Genomic DNA, 19,998 nt, shown 5'->3' with positions numbered 1-19,998 from the left:
ACAAAGATTTCGTCTGGGATGACAAAAATGTTCCAGAAACAGATGGTGGTGATGGTTGTACAACAATGTGAATGTACTTAATACCAGTGAATTGTACACCTAAAAATGGTTAAAAGGGTACAGCATATTTTGGGCTTCCCTGGTGGCTCACACAGTAAAGAATTTGTCTGCAGTGCATGAGACCCAGGTTCGATGCCTGGGTCAGGAAGATCCCCTGGAGAAGGGAATAGCAACCCTCTCCAGTATTCTGGCCTGAAGAATTCCATGGACAGAGGAGCCTGGCAAGCTACAGTCCATGGGGGTCACAAAGAGTCAGATACGACTGAGTGACTATCACTTTCACTTTATTGAATTCTCCAGGCCAGAATACTGGAATGGGTACCTTTCCCTTCTCCAGGGGATCTTCCCAACCCAGGAATTGAACCCAGGTCTCCCACAATGCTGGCGAATTCTTTACCAGCCGAATCACAGGGAAGCCCCTTTATGTATATATTACCACCAAAAAAAAAAAAAAATGTGGAAAAAATCCTGGTTGTGATATTGTCCTTTAGTTTTTTAATTAGTTATTTTTGGTTGCGCTGGGTTTTTGTTGCTGCATGCAGGCTTTCTCTAGGTGCAGTGACTGGTGGCTACCCTTCCTTGTGGTGCTTGGGCTTCTCTTGTTGCGGAGCACGGTTCTCTAGAGCTCAGGCTCAGTAATTGTGGCATGTGGGCTTAGTTGCTGCATGTGAGGTCTTCCCGGATCAGGGATTGAACCCGTGTCCCCTGCATTGACAGGTAGATTCTTAACCACTGGACCACCAGGGACGTTCCATATTGTATTATAGTTTTCCATATGTTCAGAGATATATATAGCTTAGGAGTATGGAGTAAGAAATGGGAATCATAGAAGTTCTGGGGACAAATGATACAATCTAAAAACAAACTGGTGTTGGAATGGGAGAGAAGGCAGGGAAGTGGCAGACCCCTTCCCAAGTCACCTGATGCTCTACAGAGGAAGGATGTCTGTGGGCTGGACATTACTGCCCTCCCTTCCCCCCGACCACAGCAAAGCATCAGGCACTTGAGGGAGCCCTCAAAGTCTCTGCAGGAACATTCTGGGTGCACTGGGCTGGGTCAACCTTGGTTTCAGTTCTCCATGGATGGGAACTCGCAGTGCTTAGGAGGCTCTTCAAGACCCAGCTGTCCCTACCTCACCATGACTGAGCACTTTCACACCAGCTTCTCCCTCCTGCCCCACCCCCATTGTGGATCAGCCTTGCTGGCCTTCCGACACCAACTTGCCATGCTCAGAGCCTTTGCACTTGCCATTCCTCTGGCTTGCTATTCCCACAGCTCTTCACGGGTCTGACTCCTGATCATTCAGATCCCAACTCAGCTGAGACATCAGAGAAACCCTCCCTTAAGCCTCCACCCATGAATCCCTTTCTGTCCATGACTCAGCCATAATTGTTTTCATAAAAATATCTGAAATTTCACATAATAAATGATCTTTTGTGTTTGCTGTCTGTCTCCTCATGCTATCTGCAAGTGCCGTGAGGACAGAAGCTTGGTCTTGTCCCTGCTAATCTCCGAGTGTTCAGAACAATCCTGGCGCATGGAAGGAACCCGATATTTGTTGAGCTGATTGCCTGACTGAACGAAAAGACCTCATCCTCTATAGCTGTTGCTATCCAGGCTGATAGCTGCTAGCCACGTGTGGCTATTTAAATGGAAATTAATTAAAATTAAAGTAGAACTTCAGTTCCTCAGTCATATTAATCACATTTCTAGTACTCAGTGGCCACATGGGACTTGTGGCTACCCTACTGGACATTGGCAGGTAGAGAACATTTCCATCATTACAGTCCTGTAGATATTGGTCCCTCTTGTCCACTGGAGTGCAAAGCTCTGGGACCCTTGTCTCTTAGCTGGTGGGAGGAATGAACAGATGGAAGGATGGAGTCTATGTACAGATTACTAGCTGCAACATTGGGGGTGGCCCCCTATTTGTTACTGAGTTGTATTGGGCAGAAACAAGTCACTGGCCAGAACTGTCATTAACCAAGGAGCCAAAAGGAGGTGATGATCGCCTGCCTATTCTTTGTAACTGGGGACCCTCCATGCAGTTTAGGGGTTCCTGTGTGTAGTGGAGACTGGGAGGAAGAAGGTAAGCTGGTGGCATGGGGAGGGAGGGAGGGTTGGAAAGCTTCCGGAGTGTTGTTGAGCAAGGCTGCTGGTGAACACACTGACTTCTTTGTTTCTTTGACGGTAGCCGGCAATTATGCTGAGTGGGCTCTATTAATTATTCTGTTTGCCAAAAGCCCCGCCCCTCTATCCTGACTAACCTAGGGACTAAAAATGTGGGGTTTTCTTATTTTGTTTATTTATTTCATTGCATCAGGTCTTAGTTGCAGCCTGTGGGATCTTTATTTGCAGCATGCAAATTGTTAATTGGGTTAGGGTTAGGGGAATCTTAAGGGCTTTCCTGGAGGCTAAGCAGTAAAGAATATCCCTCTACCGATACAGGAGCCCCAGATGCTGGTTATATCCCTGGATTGGGAAGATCCCTTGGTGAAGGGAATGGCAACCCGCTCCAATATTCTTGCCTGGAAAATTCCATGGACAGAGGAGCCTGGTACTCCATGAGATGGCAAAGATTTCCAGTTGAAAAGAGTCCCACATGACTGAGCTATATTGAACACAGACACACACAGTGGGATCTAGTTCCCTCAGCAGGGATCCAACCAGACCTCCTGCAATGGGAGCTTGGAATCTTAGCCAATGGGCCACCAGAGATATTCCTAAAATGTCCGTTTTGGGGATCCAACGTCCAGGTTTGAATCCTATTTCCCACGTGTTAACTCTGTTAACATTTTCGTGCCTCTATTTTCTTATTTGTAAAATAGGGATGGTGGTGGTGTAGTCGCTCAGTCGTGTCGGACTTCTGCAACCCCATGGACTGTAGCTCCAGGCTCGCCTGTCCATGGAATTCTCCAGGCAAGAAAACTGAAGTGGGTTGACATTTCCTTCTCCAAGGGATCTTCCCGACCCAGGGACTGAACCTGGGTCTCCTGCATTGCAGGCAGATTCTTTAGTGACTGAGCCCCCAGGGAAGCCCAAAATAGGGATATTGATCATAATAAAAATCTAGGAAGAAGGGCTGAAAATCGCTCGATAAACCCTGTTCACGTTTCCTATGTTCAGCCCCAGAAGCTGGCCAGAGAAGGATCCGGATCACAGCAGAGGCTGGGGAGCGCCCCGTTTATTCCCATTAGAAACCGCAGGCAGGAAATGGTGCCTCCGGGGTGCGTCCCGCCCGCGTCCCGTCCCAGCCCAGCCCTGACGCCCCCGCTTCCCGTCCAGTCCCCGCCAGGGAGGCCCCGGGCCCGCCGTGCTGCCCGCCTAGGCCTCGCTGCGCTCCGGCTCCAGCTCGCGGAAAGGGCTGGGCCGGTTGGAGGAGCGCAAGGCTGGGGTGGGCGAGCGTCTCTTGGCGAAGGGGCCGAAGTACTCGGCGGCGAAGGTGACCACGTCGACCGGCTGGCGCAGCAGCAGGAAGAGCAGGAAGTCGGAGATGAGCGCCTGGGCCTCGGGGTGCTGCCGTAGATAGCTGTTGTGGCTGAGACGGAGCTCCTCCTGGTGGTGCCGTGGCGAGCCTGAGCCGGACCCGGACTCCCGCTCCCCAGGGGCGCACCCTCCTCCTTTGACCCATGGAGGAATTAGGAACGCTGGGGTCCCCAACCCCTCGGGGTGCAGTATTTCAACCGGGCAGGAAAAGTGATGACAAAGGGTGGAATATATGCCCAGGGCGGGGGTAGGGGGTTAAGGGGGTTGGGAGGGATGGGGACCTCAGGCTGCCTGCAGCCCCTCCTCACCTTTCGGTCCAGGAACCGCGAGTAGAGCTCCAGGTCCTCCTCCCACACCAGGGGCTTCTTCTTAAATACTGGGCGAGGCTCAATATCATCTGAAGGAGTCCCGTGGGAGGAAGGTGGTGGTGGTTTAGTTGCTAAGTCGTGTCTGACTCTTTCCGACTCCCATGGACTGTGTAGCCCGCCAGGCTCCTCTGTCCATGGGATTCTCCAGGCAAGAATAATGGAGTGGGTTGCCATTCCCTTCTCCAGGGGATCATCCCGACCCAGGGATAGAACCTGGGTCTCCTGCGTTGCAGGAAGATTCTTTACTGACTGAACCACCAGGGAAGCCCCTGGGTGGGAGGAAGGCTGCATGCCTATTCTGACCCCAGAACCTTCCTCAGATATAGAGGGATGACTGGAGGACACCTGTTCTAGGCAGGCTCAGGGAAAACCTCAGGGTTCTGGCTGCCCATATGGGCGGAGTTCCCAGCAAAGTGATCCTCTCCTAATTAGGGACAGGGACTGGAAATCAAGGGCTTCCCTAGTGGCTCAGATGGTAAAGAATCCGCCTGTAATGCAGGAGACCTGAGCTCCATCCCTGGGTCGAGAAGATCCCCTGGAGAAGGAAATGGCAACCCACTCCAGTATTCTTGCCTGGAGAGTCCCCATGGACAGAGGAGCCTGGCAGGCTACAGTCCATAGGGTTGCAAAGAGTCAGACATGACTGAGGGACTACGCACTTACTGGAAAGCAAAGCCTCTGTGTCTCATTTGGCCTCCCACCCCAGAGATGGTGCACTCAAGGCAGCCCCTGCACCCTGGGAGTCTCAGTGGCTTCACTCACCCTCTTCCCTCAATACAGGCACCTTGGTGATCATGCAGCACCCCGGGGAGCCCACCTGGATCCTCTTGGCCAGGTGCCTGGAGTGCAACACGGAAAAGGTGTGAGTCTTCCTAGACCAGCCGGCTCCTTTGAAGGGTGTCCTGCGGGCCTCCCTTTACTGCCGTCCTCTCCCCGTCCCCCACTTGTCTTTGAGTTCCAGGGTGCTGTTCATGTTTAGATCCCCAGATAATGGGGACTGTGTCTACTTTGAAGATATGTGCACATGTGCAAGACCTTTATAGTGTGCGTGCTAATAGAACCATGAAAAAGCTCCCTGGCACGCCAGTGGGACTCCACGCTTTCACTGCCAAGGGCCTGGGTTCAATCCCTGGTTGGGGAACTAAGATCCCACAAGCCATGAAGTGCAGCCAAAAAAAAAAAAAAGAAGGAAAGAAATGGCAAGCCAAATTATAAAATAAGGAAAGCCAACAAAGTTCTAATGTGTTTGTTTGTTTGCTTTTCCCAGTTGGTGATTCTGTCAGTACCTCTGTGGAAATTTCAAGAAACAAAGCTCTTCTCCCTTCCGAATTTTCTCCGGATTTCGGTGCCTGTGCTTTGCTGGTGACAGCTTGGCAGTGTATTAAGACTCTTCCTCCAACCTGAAGATCTTATCGAGTGCTAAGTTGTTCAAACTTTTGTGTTTTTCAACATTACACCCACACCTGTGGCAGCTACTTTAGCTATCCCCTGTGAAGTTGACCTTGACTCCCTCAACTGTTCAGCGCTCTTTGGTGAGATTTGGGAGGCATTGTGAAGATCAGGAACACGAGCGAATATATGGAAAAAGGTGAATGAGTGGGTAACGCTGGGGGCACTCCGATCTCAACAACAAGTCTCCCTGGTAGTGAAGGAAGACTTGGCCCATCTCCGCCCAGGTGACTGAGCTCCCATGTTTGTGCTCAGTACTGCCCCCTTGGCCTCACCGACAGTAGCTCACCCATCAGAGAGCAGGTAGAACTGGCAGGACATGGGGATGCCTTGTTCTGAGTGTACCGTCTGCTCCACAATGAACACTTCCACCTGCTGATGGCCCACCTGGATCGTCTGGGAGCCCAGGGCTTGCTGGCAGCAACCGAAATGAAGGGAGGGAGGTGAGGCGGATGCCCACCAGGACCTCCCCCTGCATCTCACCCTGCCCTTCTCTCCATCTTGTAGCTTCATTGCTTGTTCACTGGTGATAAGCAACCCTTGGCTGTCCAGACCCTTAGGCTCCACAAGATTTGGGTTGCAGCCCCGGGTTAAGTTGAGGTCCTCTCATAGAGAGCCAGCTCCACCCTGCTCCTGCCTCAACCCCTGTCCATGCCAGCTCCATGACCAACTGCTTCTAGCTGGCAGATTCTGTAACATAGATAACCAACTAGGTGTGAGTGTGGGAGAGGACAGGGGTTGGGTTACTGGGGGGGAGAGAGGGTAGTGAGGCTCTGGAGAGGGACTTTTTTATTGTTCAGTTTCTAAGTCGTGTCTGACACTTTGCAGCTTTATGGACTGCAGCATGCCAGGCTTCCCTGTCCTTCAGTATCTCCCAGAGTTTGCTCCAATTCATGTCCATTGAACCAGTGATGCCATCCAACCATCTCATCCTCTGTTGCCCCCTTCTCCTCCTGCCTTCAATCTTTCCCAGCATCAGGGTCTTTTCCAATGTATTGGAAGCTCTTCACATCAGGTGGCCAAAGTATTGGAGCTTCAGCTTCAGCAACAGTCCTTCCAATGAATATTCAAGATTGATTTCTTTTAGGATTGACTGGTTTGATCTCCTTGCTGTCCAAGGGACTCTCAAGAGTCTTCTCTAGCACCATAGTTCAAAAGCTTCAGTTCTTCCGTGCTCAGCCTTTTTTATGGTCCAAGTCTCACATCTGTACATGACTACTGGAAAAACCACAGTTTTAACTATACGGAGATGTGTTGGCAAAGTGCTATCTCTGCTTTTTAATATGTGGTCTAGGTTTGTCATAGCTTTTCTTCCAAGGAGAAAGAATTGAGACTGAGATTTGGGGCTGTCTCAGGCCCATGCAAGCTACCTGTTGTAATTAAAACTTAAATCCCTATTACAGCTATGGCTGCGAGGAGAAAAGTGCTAACATAAAAACATTTCAGAGAAAATTGAGGGGACATGGTATGTGCCTGTTTGTGTCAAACTCTTTGCTGTTTGTCATGTTTGTGACAGAAGAGACGCCCGTGTCATTTACAAAGCTGGTCAAATCAGCCCCCAAAGTGTATGTCCACAGACACAGCTTCAAAATCACATACTGCAGGAAGTCCTAGGTAGGTTGGTGATGAAAGTTTAGCCAAAATAAAGAAGCACCCTTCAGGGCTGAGACATAATAAAATAAAATTCAAGTGAAGTTGGAGATTTAAATTTCCTGATGTTTAAAAAAAGTCTCTAAAAGTGGCCCCACACTATGTTTTTTTTCCTGAATTGACTTTTGTGCAAAAAGCATCACTTTCTTCCATTGCTCCCACCTTTTTAGTCCCTATCTTCCTCACGCCACTTGCCTTGGTCTTCTCTCTAACAAACGCAATCTTGTTTTCTCCTGCCCTTGGAAGTTTCACCCCCACACACCAGGGTTTATCCCAACCCCACCTGCTCTTCCACTCCACAGCTGCCTTTTCTCCCAAATCAGCTCTGCCCCTTCTAGTTTGCCCGCAGACCAAGTCCCCACCCAGGGAGATGGCTCACGTAAGTAGAACAGCAGAGTTTGCCTTCAGTGTCCAAGGCCAGGAAACGGGCGTTGCTGGGCACCGTATGCCGCCAGGCCATCACCCTCAGCAACACCAGGTTAGCGGCCTGGGAGACGAAGCCCTCAATGGAGGGCCAGGGGAAGAAAGTCACTTCGGTCTTCACTTCCTGTTCAGGACAAATCTGGGTCAGGGACCTTGAGCTGGGAAGTAGAGGGAGGTTGGGCAAGCCAGATGTTGAGCATATGGTCCAGTCCCTATGGTTCCCAGGGCAGGCTCCTGGCCTGACACCATCTGTCCCCTGTTTGTGGTTCCAAAGAGGATGTTGAGTTATGGCTCCCCCCTGGCTCTCACCTTACCTCACCCTCCTTGACCATTCTGGTCATGGCCAGCTGATCATCCTGCTTCAGCAAACTCATCTTCTGTTCCATGGGGAGAATGTGGAACTAGGGGCCAGAGTAGGAAGGGAGAATCAGGGACTCACCGACTGTATATGAGTGAGATCCCCCGGAGGCCACCTTGTCCGTCCTCCATAAATGAGAAAACCAAGGAGAGATGTGGATAGAAAACCTTCCATCTGTGGTCAAGGCTGGGGGCCCAGGAGGTACCTTGATGAACTCCTGACTCTGTTGTTCCACAACCTCCAGTTTCCATGAGAGATAGGCTGGGGGGAGGGAGGTGGAGACAGGGCTGGAGACTGTGGGAAGGGTGGGTGGTGGCCTGGGCTGGACAACTCAGGGGTAGGGTGGCCACAGGTCAAAACTAAGACTGTGATTATCTTGCTGTCACCCCACAACCCATGCTTTCTCTTTGCCTCGTTCTAGTCCCGAGGTGAAATCAAAGGGTTGGTACTAAGTGAATGTCTTGGGAGTTAGGGGCTGGGAGTGGGGGGCAGGGTAGGACGGTAGGGGTTGGGGGGGGCGGTGGTCAGGAACTCTACCCAGAAGGGAGCTTCCGCAGAGTGTTTTGTCCACGAAGCCTCGGCTGGAGGCATGCACGAAGGGGAAGTACGTTATGACACCAGATTGGTCTTTGTATTTCCCTCTCTGCACCTCAATGGTCAGCTCTCCCTGAGGCTCCCCTGTGTCCGAGACCATGACCAGAGTCTCCGAGAAGAACAGCAGCAGCAGCTCCTCCTGCCCTGCGGAGTGAGGGTCCCGTGGGAACAGTTAAAGCCCCAGCTCCTAGCCCTCAACTCTCTGACCCCCTGGCCAGCAGTGCCCCCATGGTCTCCACCCACCCTCTCCTCATCTCACGTCTCCCAGGCAGCCCTTGCCTCCCCTCCATTGGCCTCTGCAGCGGTCAGAGGTGAAGACATCCCCACCCCTCCTCACACACACACATGCACAGTGATCCCCACCCCCACTGTGTCCCTGGGGTCTTCCATTAGTTGAAGACGATCAACCAATATGCTTCAGGCCCTTTCTGAGTCCCAGGAGATTCAAGGCTGAGAGAGGGGTGGCCGTGTCTGGGCTTTCTCTCTTCCCTCTGGTCCACAGTTTTGCCCACCCCCTCCACCCTCACCGCCCAGGCTCACGGAGGGAGTTGAGGAAGTGGATGGCCTCAGCATTGGCCTCTGGGGGTGGCAGATTCCCCTGGGTTGAGGGTTGGTGGTCCTTGGCTTTGGAGCCTATGGAGAGAGGAGAGGCTGAGATGGCAGATGGCGGGCCCTGAGAAGGACAGTGATGGGGCCAGAGTCCCAAGAGTAGAATCTTTCAAGGCCACCCCAAGGTGGATGATGAGGGAGAGATGCCCCCCTCACTTTCCAGGCCCCCACCCCCCAACTCCTCAGCCCCCTTCTCACCTTTGGATTGAACTTTAGAGGACATGCTGCCTGCTGCTACCTGCTTTGTATCCAGATGTCTCCATGGCAACTGGGAGCTCCCTACCGCCTCTTAAAGGGCCATCAACCCATTTCACTAAACACCCAGAACTTTGAGTAGCTGGTTGGAACTGTGACTTGTGAGCTAAGCCCAAATTTGAGGTACTGTCCAGCAGAGGGAGTATCTGACATTCTTAGGCGGCAGAGGAGATGACATGAGCATTTACAATGACCTTGGAAGCTGTAACACACAACTGCACTTTGGAGTTCAGTTCTTACTAGCATTGTAAATAGAACCAATACTTTAAAAAAAACTTTAAATTTTACTATATTTATATGTATACTTTTATTAGATTGCATTAAAAGTACTTGGGAAGCTGGTTTATCAATTTGTTAAAAAAAATTAGAGAATTATTTTTCCTTTATTTTTTCCAGTGTTACCAGGATATGTTGTTCAGTTGCTTAGTTGTGCCTGACTCTTTGCAACCCTACAGACTGAAGCATGCCAGACTTCCCTGTCCTTCACTGTCCTTTGAGTTGATGATGCCACTCAACCATCTCATCCTCTGTTGCTCCCTTCTCCTCCTGCCCTCCATCTTTCCCAGCATCAGGGTCTTTTCCAATGAGTCAGCTCTTTGCATCAGGTGGCCTAAGTATTGGAGCTTCAGCTTCAGCAGCAGTCCTTCCAATGAATATTCAGGGTTGCTTTCCTTTAAGTATTGACTGGTTTGGTCTCCTTGCAGTTCAAGGGATTCTCTAGAGTCTTCTCCAGCACTGTGGTTTGAAAGCATCAATTCTTTGATGCTCAGCCTTCCTTATGGTCCAACTCTCACATCCACACATGACTACTGGAAAAACCATAGCTTTGACTATACAGACCTTTGTTAGCAAAGTGATGTCTCTGCTTTTTATAATTGGCATATAACAATCAGTTGCTTTTAAAAAAGTAGTAGAATATATGGAATGAATAAATAAGGCACAAACTGCCTAAAGCAGTTTTAATTTTGTAAAGAGGACATATTGTTAATTGAAGTCCTCTTAAAAGTTAATATTAGCTAGGACGTCCTTGGTGGTACAGTGACTAGGAATCCAACGCATGGAACATGGGTTTGATCCCTGGTCCAGGAAGATTCCACACGCTGAGGAGCAAGTAAGCCCGTACACCAGAAGTACTGAGCCCAGGCTTTAGAGCCCACGGGTTGCAACTGCTGACGCCTGAGCACCTAGAGCCTGTGCTCTGCGACAGAAGAAGCCACTGCAATGAGAAGACCATGCACATAACAAATAGCCAGCGCTCACTGCAACTAGAGAAAGCCTGAGCACCGACAAAGGCCCAGCACAGCCAAAAATAAATAGATAAATACATTTAAAAAGCATTAGCTAGGTTTATAATTAGAATGAAGTGACAAAATTGAACTTAGACGTTTTAAAAATACTTATGTTTTAAAATTTGCATTTTAAAACATCGAGCACTAATTTTTAAAAGCCCACTCTGCACGTGAGCCACCACCAGTGGCATTAAGAAAATTCACAGCTGCTTTGGGAAGTGGTTTGTTAGTTCCTCAAAATATTAAATGTGAAGTTACTATATGACAATTCCACTCTGAGGTGTATACCCAAGAGAGCTGAAAACATCTGTCCACATAAAAACATACACACAGATATTCATAGCATCATTATGCAGAATACACAAAAAGTGGAAACAACCCAATTGTTCATCAACTGGTGAATGCATAAACAAAATGTGAGATAGATAGATAGATATAATGGAATATTGTCCAGCCGTAAAAAAGAGTGAAGTACTGACACATGCCATAATATGCTTGAACCTTGAAAATGTATTGAGTGAAAGAAGCCAGTCACAAAAGACCACATATTGTATGATTCCATTTATATGATTAAATGCCCAGAACAGGCAAATCTATAGAGACAGAAAATAAACCAGTGGTTGCTTGGTGTGGGGGAAGGGTGGGGCGTGGAGGCAGGCAGACACCTGACACCAGAAGGTCCCAGGGTTTCTTCTGGGAGTGTTGAAAATGTTCTAAAATTAGATTGTTGGCAGTAGCTGCAAAACTGCACATATGTATACTTTAAAAGGGTGTCATTTGTATTATATAAATTGTATCTCAATAAAAATAATAAAAAGATGATTTAAAACAAACCTATTGCTTTCATGTGTGAATTACATAAAGTTTGACAAAATCTTTTCTATTAGGCAAAGTTTAAAAAAAAGAAGAAGAAGAAGCAGGGACTTCCACAACAGTCCGGTGGTTAAGACTCCACTGCAAGGGGCATGGGTTCACTTTCTGGTCCAGGAACTGAGGTTCCACATGCCATGCTGCAAGGTCAAAAAAAGGGCAAACTGCTATTTTTTGTTCCTTAAGGGATGCTCACTGAACTGAACTGAACACAGTCCCCCTCCTTATTGCATCCCCGTATCCCTGCTGTTCTGGACTCCTGGCCTGAGGGAAAATTTGCTCCCTGAGCCCTCTACTCCTTAGAGTTTTTCTCCTGTCACTCCCGCTCTCCTTCACCTCCCCTTGCTCAGGCTCTCCAGTTGCACAGAACCCCCCAGTTACCTGTCCTGACAGGCTCCCGCCTCCTGCGGGGAGCTCTCTCACTTCCCCCAATTCTCTTCCCCTTGGTTCTGGCTGTTTCCTCCTAGTCGTTTAGGGGAAAGAGCAAGTTGGCAAGGTGGATCAGAGAAGGATCAGACGAGGTCGGGCGCGTTCAGGGTGGTATGGCCGTAGACTCACAGAAGGATCAACATCCAGTTTCTTGTCTATTTTCTTAGTCATCTGTTAAGGACCCTTGTTACCACTGCTGCTTAGGGCCTGATAGACCAGTGGAAGGATGCTCTGGAGAAGTTGATGTACTAGCTGTGCAGCTGTGTTGGACAGGTTGGCCTCTCTGAGCCTGTAGCATGGATGGCCAGTGCCCTCCCAGTGGCTGGGGTGGGCATCTACTAAACAACAGCCACTGCTGCAGAGAGGGTGCCCTATGTGCCCAGCTCTACAGGGTGTAACTCATTTAATCCTTCCAATCAGCTTCTCAGGTGGTGTGAGCATCAACCCCATTGGACAGATGAAAAGTGGAGGCACAGAAAGGTTAAGTAACTTGCCCAAGGTCACCCAGTTAATAAATGGAAGATGTGGACTCCACCCTAGATGGGCTGGCTTGGGTCCATGTTCTTCATCACTTTGCCCTATTGTCTCTGATAGACTGTGGGTGTGTGCTAAGTTGCTTCAGTAGTGTCCGACTCTGTGATCCCCCGCCAGGCTACTCTTCCATGAGATTCTCCAAGCAAGAATACTGGAGTGGCTTACCATGCCCTCCTCCAGGGGCGACCGAGGGATCGAACCCATGTCATGTCTCTGAGGTCTCCTGTATTGGCAGGCGGGTTCTTTACCACTAGCATCACCTGGGAAGTCCTCTTGTTCCTGATAGACTAGCGCTAAGTGCACCCCACTCCAGTACTCTTGCCTGGAAAATCCCATGGACGGAGGAGCCTAGTAGGCTGCAGTCCATGGGGTCACTAGGAGTCGGACACGACTGAGCAACTTCACTTTCACCTTTCTCTTTCATGCATTGGAGAAGGAAATGGCAACCCACTCCAGTATTCTTGCCTGGAGAATCCCAGGGACGGGGGAGCCTGGTGGGCTGCCGTCTATGGGGTCGCACAGAGTCGGACACGACTGAAGCGACTTAGCAGCAGCAGCATGTTTTTTAAGAACAGTAAGAGGAAGAAGAGACTACCATTCATGGAACACCTATGTGCATCTCATTTGGCTCCCCAGCCACTCCAGAAGAAGGCTAAGAGACAGAAGTCCCCTGTCTGGTGCTACCCATGGTTGGTCAGAGGCTGTATTCAAATCCAGACCAGTCCGAGTCCTCTCTCTCCCACATGGTCCCTGCTTTGGCCCAAGCCTAGGGTTTACTGACCATCAGGGTTAGCTTTCCACCTGCTTCCAAAGACTCCATTTGTGGCCAGGGCCTTGGAGGACTAGGATGACCCCCTCCCCCAATACACACAAGTGTACACACAGGGCTTTTCAAGTTCACATCTACAACTTATCCTGTTCTCTGTCCTTCCCTGGAACTTCTAAGGCTGCCCACTTAACATACCCCTCCCTTTTTCTTTTTCTGTGATTTAGAAAGAAAGAGACTATGATTTAGGGGGGAAAAGATGGAGGTGCTTACAGGTTATTTTTAAAATTACGCAGTATTCAAATACCTGTGAGGCCACGAGTCTACCTCTATTTCTTCTCATATAATGAATCACAGCACCAGAAATCAGACGTAGCATTTTCCAAAGTGACTTTATATGCCTTTCTCATCTAACTCTTCTAATAGCCTCCAAATAAGTGGACTTTTTGGGGATTGTTTATGATTTTGCTTTGCATCACTTCTGATATCAGACCCCCTATTCCTCTGAGGAACTCTTTCCCCACTCCCAGTACACTGTTTTTCAACTGAGTCTGACATTGGCTTTCTAGGTGTGGTCACGTCATTGAACCTGGCCAGTCAGAGAAGCCCATTCCCCTAACTCCTATGACAGATTAGGGTTGGGCACATGATCCAAACTGAACCAATGAAACTCAGTCCCTGGGACTATTAGAGGTTCTGCTATTAACTTGTAAACCTAGTTGATGAACTAGTAGCCTGTAAACCTGGAACTTCTAGAGAAAATCTTTCCATTACAGGGAAAAAGACTGATAGAGAATGGTATCAGTGTAGAAGAAAGCAGAGCTGAATGACGAAACTGCTTTTGAATCCCTGGATCCAGCCATGCCTGAAGTTACCATGATGTGATCCCACACTTCTCAACTTCATGAGCTGATAAATTTCCCCTTTGGTTTGAGCCCCTTTCTATCGAGCATGTGTTACTTGCACTTGAAAGTACATACACAGTAAAGGTTCTGTCTCATTCAAAGTTGTCTCCATCGGAAGATGCAGAAACTGAGAGGAAGGTCCTTGGATGTTGAGTCGTAGAGCCAGGACTAGAACTCAGATCTCTTAACACGAGTTGTCACTGTTGCTGTTCTGCAGACAAAGAGCAGGTGTCCTAGTTGTTGCTGGTCAGTGCTGGTTCCAGTTGAAGCACGTGCCGTCATTCAGGACGGGTGCCCCAGTGGGAGGATTGGCCAAGGCTGCGGGAAAATGCTTCACTAAGCCCTAGAGAACCGTCACCATCTGTCCTTCAAAACTGGGCACACCCAGAGTGACCTGGCCCTGGGGCTTGGCCCGTCAAGAGACAGTTACAGAGCAGAGACTCGCCCTTCTTCAGGAAGGTAAGGACTACCTCTTCTTCCCTCAATCCCACCCCGGTGCAACCCTGAGCCAGGATGGGGTCGGGAGCCAGTGCCAAGGTCCTTGGCTCAGGGTGAGGGACACCAAGATGGGAGGCCGAGGTACTACCAGGGGTGGGAAAACTCTGACTTGGGCCCAAAGAAATGTGGAGCTAAGCCAGTGTTTCCCAGTCTTCAGCCACAACAAGGTCACCTTCAAGAATTCTGCTATAGCCAAGTGTCACCTGTATTTCATATTTTCCTGTTTCAATAACGCAAGCGCACCTCTGAGATATTGCAGATTCAGCTCTAGACCACCAAAATAAAATGAATGTCGCAACAAAGAGTCACATAAAAAATGTTTTTCCCAGCGCACACAACAGTTTTATTACACTCTGTGCTGTGCTTAGTCGCTCAGTCGTGTCCAACTCTTTGTGACTCCATGGACTGTGGCCCACCAGGCTCCTCTGACCACGGGGATTCTCCAGGAAAGAATACTGGAGTGGCTTGCCATGCCCTCCTTCAGGGGAATTTTCCCAACCTAGGGACTGAACAAAGGTCTCCCTCATTGCAAGTGGATTCTTTACCATTGGAGCCACCAGGGAAACACATGTTACACTATACTGTAGTCTGTTAAGTGTGCAACAGCATCATGTCTAAAAAATGGTACATACCTTAATTAAAAGTATAATTTAAAATATTTTATTGATCAAAATACTAACCATCATCTGACAATGCAGGGTTGTCACAAACCTTCAATTTGTTAAAAAAAATGCAATTACCAGAAAAGCACCCTAAAGTGGAGCACAGTAAAATGAGATATGCCTGTACCTTTAATCACCTACATGAATTGAAAACTGGTGTCACTCGTCAAAAATATTGACCCTGAGGATAAATACAAGGAACACAAAATTATGTTGTTAAAGTTTAACTCAAGATAGCTGCCAGGCTTGACAGCCGACCTGTTTAACAATTAACAGACGAGTCCGGCTGTTAATTGCAGAGGCCTTAAAGGGCCTTAAAGACGGGTCAGCGCCAAGGCCTTGTCCTTGAAGCATATTCACGCCTGGGTGGTGACCATGTAAAACCACTTCCCCTGCAGCTAGCGGTGCATCTGTGCATCTCAAGCTTTGGAAAACACCAAGGAAAGCAAATCATAAACCCTGAACAAATCCTCATGAGCCATGGAAGGATATATTTATAGCTTTGTTTTTGCCCAGAGTTCTAGAAGTGCAGTCCTTCTGAGCAAGCAAGAACTGTAACCCAGAGAGGGAAACAGAGCTAGCAATAAAGACAAGCCCACTGAGGGACCAAGCCTTGGTTAAATCATTCATTCATTCAACATTTATTGAGCGCCTACTGTGTGCCAGGCACCGTGCTAGGCGCGAAATACAGAGATGCATAAGATACAGTCCATGCCCTGAAGGGTTCACAGTCGAGAAGGGGGAGACAAATGTGTAAACAAGTAAAATACAGTGTGATAAGTGCTGCAAGAGAAGCATTGACAAAGAGCAGAGGTAGCCTGGAGGGGGAGGGGCATGGGAGGACGAGGGGGGACTTCCTGGAGGAGGGGGACCTTGAGGGGGATTGGTGAGATGACTAGGTGTTTGCCAGGCAGACAAGGCAGGAGGAGCAAGGGAAAGGCATTCCATTCTGAGGAACAGCAGGAGCGAAGGCACAGAGGCAGGAACTGCAGGTCTGGAGGGGCGGGGAGCTCTGACTATTCTGGCCGTATTGCTAGAGTTGGTACCAGAGGCTGTGGCCGGAGAGGGAGGCAGAGGCAGGATGATGAGGGAAACTGAGGGCAGGGGCATCTCGGGGGCTCCCCAGTGGGGAGCAGAGCCTGAGGGAAGGCTTCCACCCAGGAAGAGAAGGCTCCTGGCTGACCCCAGGTACGCCTGCTTGAGGACCATCGTTGTCCTCACTGTGGCCCCAAAGGGACCTGGACCCAAGGCCAGAGGAGGAGCTGAGTTGAGGGAGGGCTGAGCAGAGGGGAAAGGCCCGGACCTGGGGTCCTAGAAGCTGCCACTCACTCGAGAGCTGTCCACTCCTGGACTTCTGATTTCTGCTCTCTGCTGTGTAGACCCCCTGCTCCTGCCAGGATGGGGCCAAGGGCAAATGAGAAATGACAAGGCGATGTTGTTGGCCAGTTGCAAAGGGCCAGATGAATGGCTTCACTAACTGAAAGGGGCAAGGGTTGAGGATGAAGCAGGAGTTTCTAAGAATAAGGGCCACAATGAGAAAACCACAGTGGACCTGGTGGACAATGGCTCTCTGGTCCCCAAGGAAGGAGGGGCCCTGCTGGCCCAGGGCAGGGGCAGAGGCCAGCGGGCAGGACCAGGCCAGCTGTGCAGGGAGCATGTGTGACCTACATGACCGTGGGCCTCCGGTCCCAGCCTCCTGGTGTCTCCTTGGCAACCGGGACTCTCCCCCTTCCAGGCAGCAGGGGAGTCACAGAGGCAGATTGTCCACAGCCAGGCTTCCAGCCCTTTCCTCTTTCTCAGAAATGGCTCTGTTTAAAAAAAATGCCCTTGTGGGGGCGGGGGTGGCCTTGCTCTTGTGGGTGCCTTGCTCTTGTGCAAAAATGCCTGGGGGAGGAGGGGCAGAGGCTCAGAAAATCAGAGCCCAGGTGCCCCTCTGAGTGACTGCTTTTCCAAAGCACCTCACCTCAGGCCAATCTGGGGGAGCGAGTTTCTTTCCCAGCCGTGGATGGGAGGAAGGGGAAGATGGACTCACCCTGTTCGGGACTCCTGCTGCCCTGAGTTCAAAGGCTGCAGCGAGAGCAAGGGCTCTGCGTCCTCACTGCCGTGGCAGGAACAGGGGGAACTAACTCCCAGTGTCAGCTCTGCCCTTGGTGACTCAGCCTCACCCTGTGGAGTCCCCAAGCCTTCCGTCAGCCGGCCTCCTCTCGGTCTCAGGGTCTCCTCGCCTGTCCCTCCTCTGCCCTTGACCAGTGTCCGGGTGGTGCCCGCTGACGAGCTGATGGAGGTGGGGTGGTAGCAGAGAGAGGGATGGTGTGGTGTGGGTGATGATGGGCGGTCTCCCCACCGTGGTGTGTGGGCTGGGCCGGGCCGGGGTGGGGTCACTTGCTCTTGTGCAGGTCCTTCAGCTGGCGGAGCCTCTCCAGGAGCTGGGCCCGGGAGCAGCCATCATCGCCTGTGGGGCTGGGGCTTGGCCCCAGAGCCTCCTGCAGCACCAGGCAGTGTGTCCTTAGGAACGGGTTATAGGAGCGCTCCTCCCCCAGGGTGGACGGGCACTGTGGGAGGAGAGACACGGGCTTTGGTGGGGAGGATCTGGAAAACAGATCCGACCAGGGAAACCTCCCCACCTCCTGCCCCATCCTGGGGTTCAGGAGTTCTCACTGGAAGGCCCTTGTGCCAAACAGGCCAGAGCTCTGGGGAGGGGCCTGCAGGGCCTGGCTCAGCAGAGATGGGATCCCTCTGGGGAATGCCCCCGGCCCCTCCTGGACCCAAGCCCCGCACCGTGCTCTTGCGTTCCATCCGCTGCCTCTGCACCCACTGCATCTTCCTCTCCCGGGCCAGGTTCTCGGGCTCCACCACGCCTGCAAAGCCCAGGTTCTCCTCTGCATACTCGTGGCCTAAGGATGGCCATGGGGGTCGAGACACAGGGCAGAGTGAGACAGGTTATGGTCAGGAAAAGTCCTCCCATTCCCAGCCCAATGGGTACCTAACAACCGAGGAGGAGGGATAGTGCTTCTAGAAAAAGCCCAACCACAAGGAGCCGCTTCTGTAAACACAAGTCAGCCACGAGTGACGCTGCAGAAGCAATTGGGGGCGGGAACCACAGACCTGGAGCCAGAAGACCTGCATTCTAGTGCCGCTGGTTCTGCCCAGCTGTGCAACCTCAGTCAGGTCATGGCCCCTCTCTGAGCCAACGTTTTCTCCTTTGGCAAGTGGGGAAAATAATAATGCCACTAGAACGTTATGTGTCCCTGGGGCTGGGATCACGACCTGGTGCTCGTTAGGTGCTCAACAAAGTATTTGTTGAATGGAATGAATGGATGAACATATGTTCTGAGGATTGACTGAGATATTAGTGGATGTGTTTTAGAAACTACAGATACGCAATGTACCCATGCATGTATGTATGGATGGATGGATATTCCACATACATGCATATGGATGATGGGTGTGCCGTGTGGGTGTGATGGACACAGGTAATGATCCATTCAGAGTGGATTTAAGGCGCCTCATTAAGCAAAGGCTATTTTCTGTTCTAGGCTCTGGCTATGAGAAATCAGCCATCCCATGGGGACACTCTGGGGCTTACAGGGCTCCCTAGAGGCTGTGGGCTGGCTGCCAGGGGCAGCTGACATAAGAGGCCTTACACAGCCAGTGCTCCAGAAAGAAGGGAGTCTGCCCCCACTGCTGGAGATGGCTCCCAGGAGCCACTGGAGGCAGAGCTGTGTCACCTCTGGGTCAGGAACTGGGTCGGCTGGGACTCTGGGTGTGTGAGGGGCTGGGAAGAGATGGAGGGGAACCTCACCAGGCCACAGAAGAGTGTCATCTCCCAGCCCGAGCACGGTGTCCAGTGAGCTCAGCATGGTCTCTGCAGTACCCTCAAAGGTCCGTCCTGGTAGGGTCAGCGGGTATGTGTGAGGAACAAGGATCACACAGCAGGGTAAGGTCCATGGAGAGGGGTGGGGACCCCCCTGCATAGCTGGGGCTGACCACCAGCCCTCACCCATGCCCCTGCCATGCCCATTTGTCTGGCATCGATCCCTCCCTCCCCCTGGGAGCTGGACCCAAACATTCAGCCCTAGCTGGGCCTGTCTGAGGGCACAGACTGACACGTGGGGGGAGAGGGGGTGTGCAGCCTCCAGGCTGAGTTCTGTGGCCCCAGGCCCACTCCAGGCAAGGTTGCGCTTTTCCACACAGCACCTCCTTCTTTGCCTGCACTGCCTGGGACTGGTGATCTCCCACCCACAGGATCACCCTGTCACTCAGGGGTTCTCAGGTTTTTGTAACTGGTCTTGCCAGTCACTCTATCAGAGAACCCGGCTCCACCCAATGGAAACAAATGCTCTTTGAGGTCAGTACTCAGTTATAGGCTTCACCTCATTCCATCCATCCCCTTTGGGATGTCATGAGGATATGAAAGAAAAATCGAGGTAACAAAGCTGGGAATAACTGCTAAGGCAACACGTGTGCGGAAACCAACGTTTCCGTGCATTGCGTGGGGCTGCGGCTGTCCTCAGGCCCCTGCCCTGGCCTCTCTTCCTCCCTCTCATCCCTGCACTCCCCCTTCCCTTTTGGGGGACTCACCACAGCCAGAGAGGAAGAGCAGATCCCCTGAGAAGAGGCAGGAGGGACCCTCATAGGGCTCCCCGTCCAGCAGGTAGACCAGATGGCCTTGTGTGTGGCCCGGGGTGGCCAGAGCCTGGATCTGAAGCCGTCCCACGCTAACCACATCTTGATGACACAGGGGACTGAGGAGGGAGGCAACAGTGGAGAGAAGGCACTAGAACTTGGGCCAC

General features: G+C 51.0%; 2 protein-coding genes across 3 annotated transcripts in view; both read right to left on the bottom strand.

Annotated features, from left to right (window-relative positions):
- Positions 1-3,218: 3,218 nt before the first annotated feature.
- CATIP (ciliogenesis associated TTC17 interacting protein) lies at positions 3,219-9,252 on the bottom strand. The gene is made up of 10 exons (XM_010861183.1): positions 9,196-9,252; positions 8,929-9,021; positions 8,332-8,532; positions 8,000-8,055; positions 7,751-7,837; positions 7,393-7,560; positions 5,653-5,777; positions 4,677-4,753; positions 3,855-3,943; positions 3,219-3,615 (listed from the first exon to the last, which is right to left on the bottom strand). The coding sequence occupies exons 1-10, from the start codon at positions 9,218-9,220 to the stop codon at positions 3,385-3,387; spliced, it is 1,152 nt and encodes a 383-aa protein (XP_010859485.1). The 5' UTR covers positions 9,221-9,252; the 3' UTR covers positions 3,219-3,384.
- Positions 9,253-15,809: 6,557 nt separating this feature from the next.
- Positions 15,810-19,998, bottom strand: part of PNKD (paroxysmal nonkinesigenic dyskinesia) — a 74,029-nt gene continuing 69,840 nt past the window's right edge. The window contains exons 7-10 of one of the 2 annotated variants that reach the window (XM_010861179.1): positions 19,787-19,950; positions 19,008-19,094; positions 17,984-18,099; positions 15,810-17,757 (exon numbers count right to left, since the gene is read on the bottom strand). In XM_010861179.1, the coding sequence (XP_010859481.1) occupies positions 17,584-17,757; positions 17,984-18,099; positions 19,008-19,094; positions 19,787-19,950 (541 nt within the window). In that variant the 3' untranslated portion in view covers positions 15,810-17,583. The remainder of the gene's footprint in view (positions 17,758-17,983; positions 18,100-19,007; positions 19,095-19,786; positions 19,951-19,998) is intronic. The other variant, XM_010861180.1, reaches the window with a different exon arrangement.

This window comes from Bison bison, unplaced genomic scaffold (genome assembly GCF_000754665.1).
Source record: "Bison bison bison isolate TAMUID 2011002044 unplaced genomic scaffold, Bison_UMD1.0 scf7180017864471, whole genome shotgun sequence".
NCBI lineage: Eukaryota > Metazoa > Chordata > Mammalia > Artiodactyla > Bovidae > Bison > Bison bison.
This window is presented reverse-complemented; position numbering and strand designations above follow the sequence as displayed.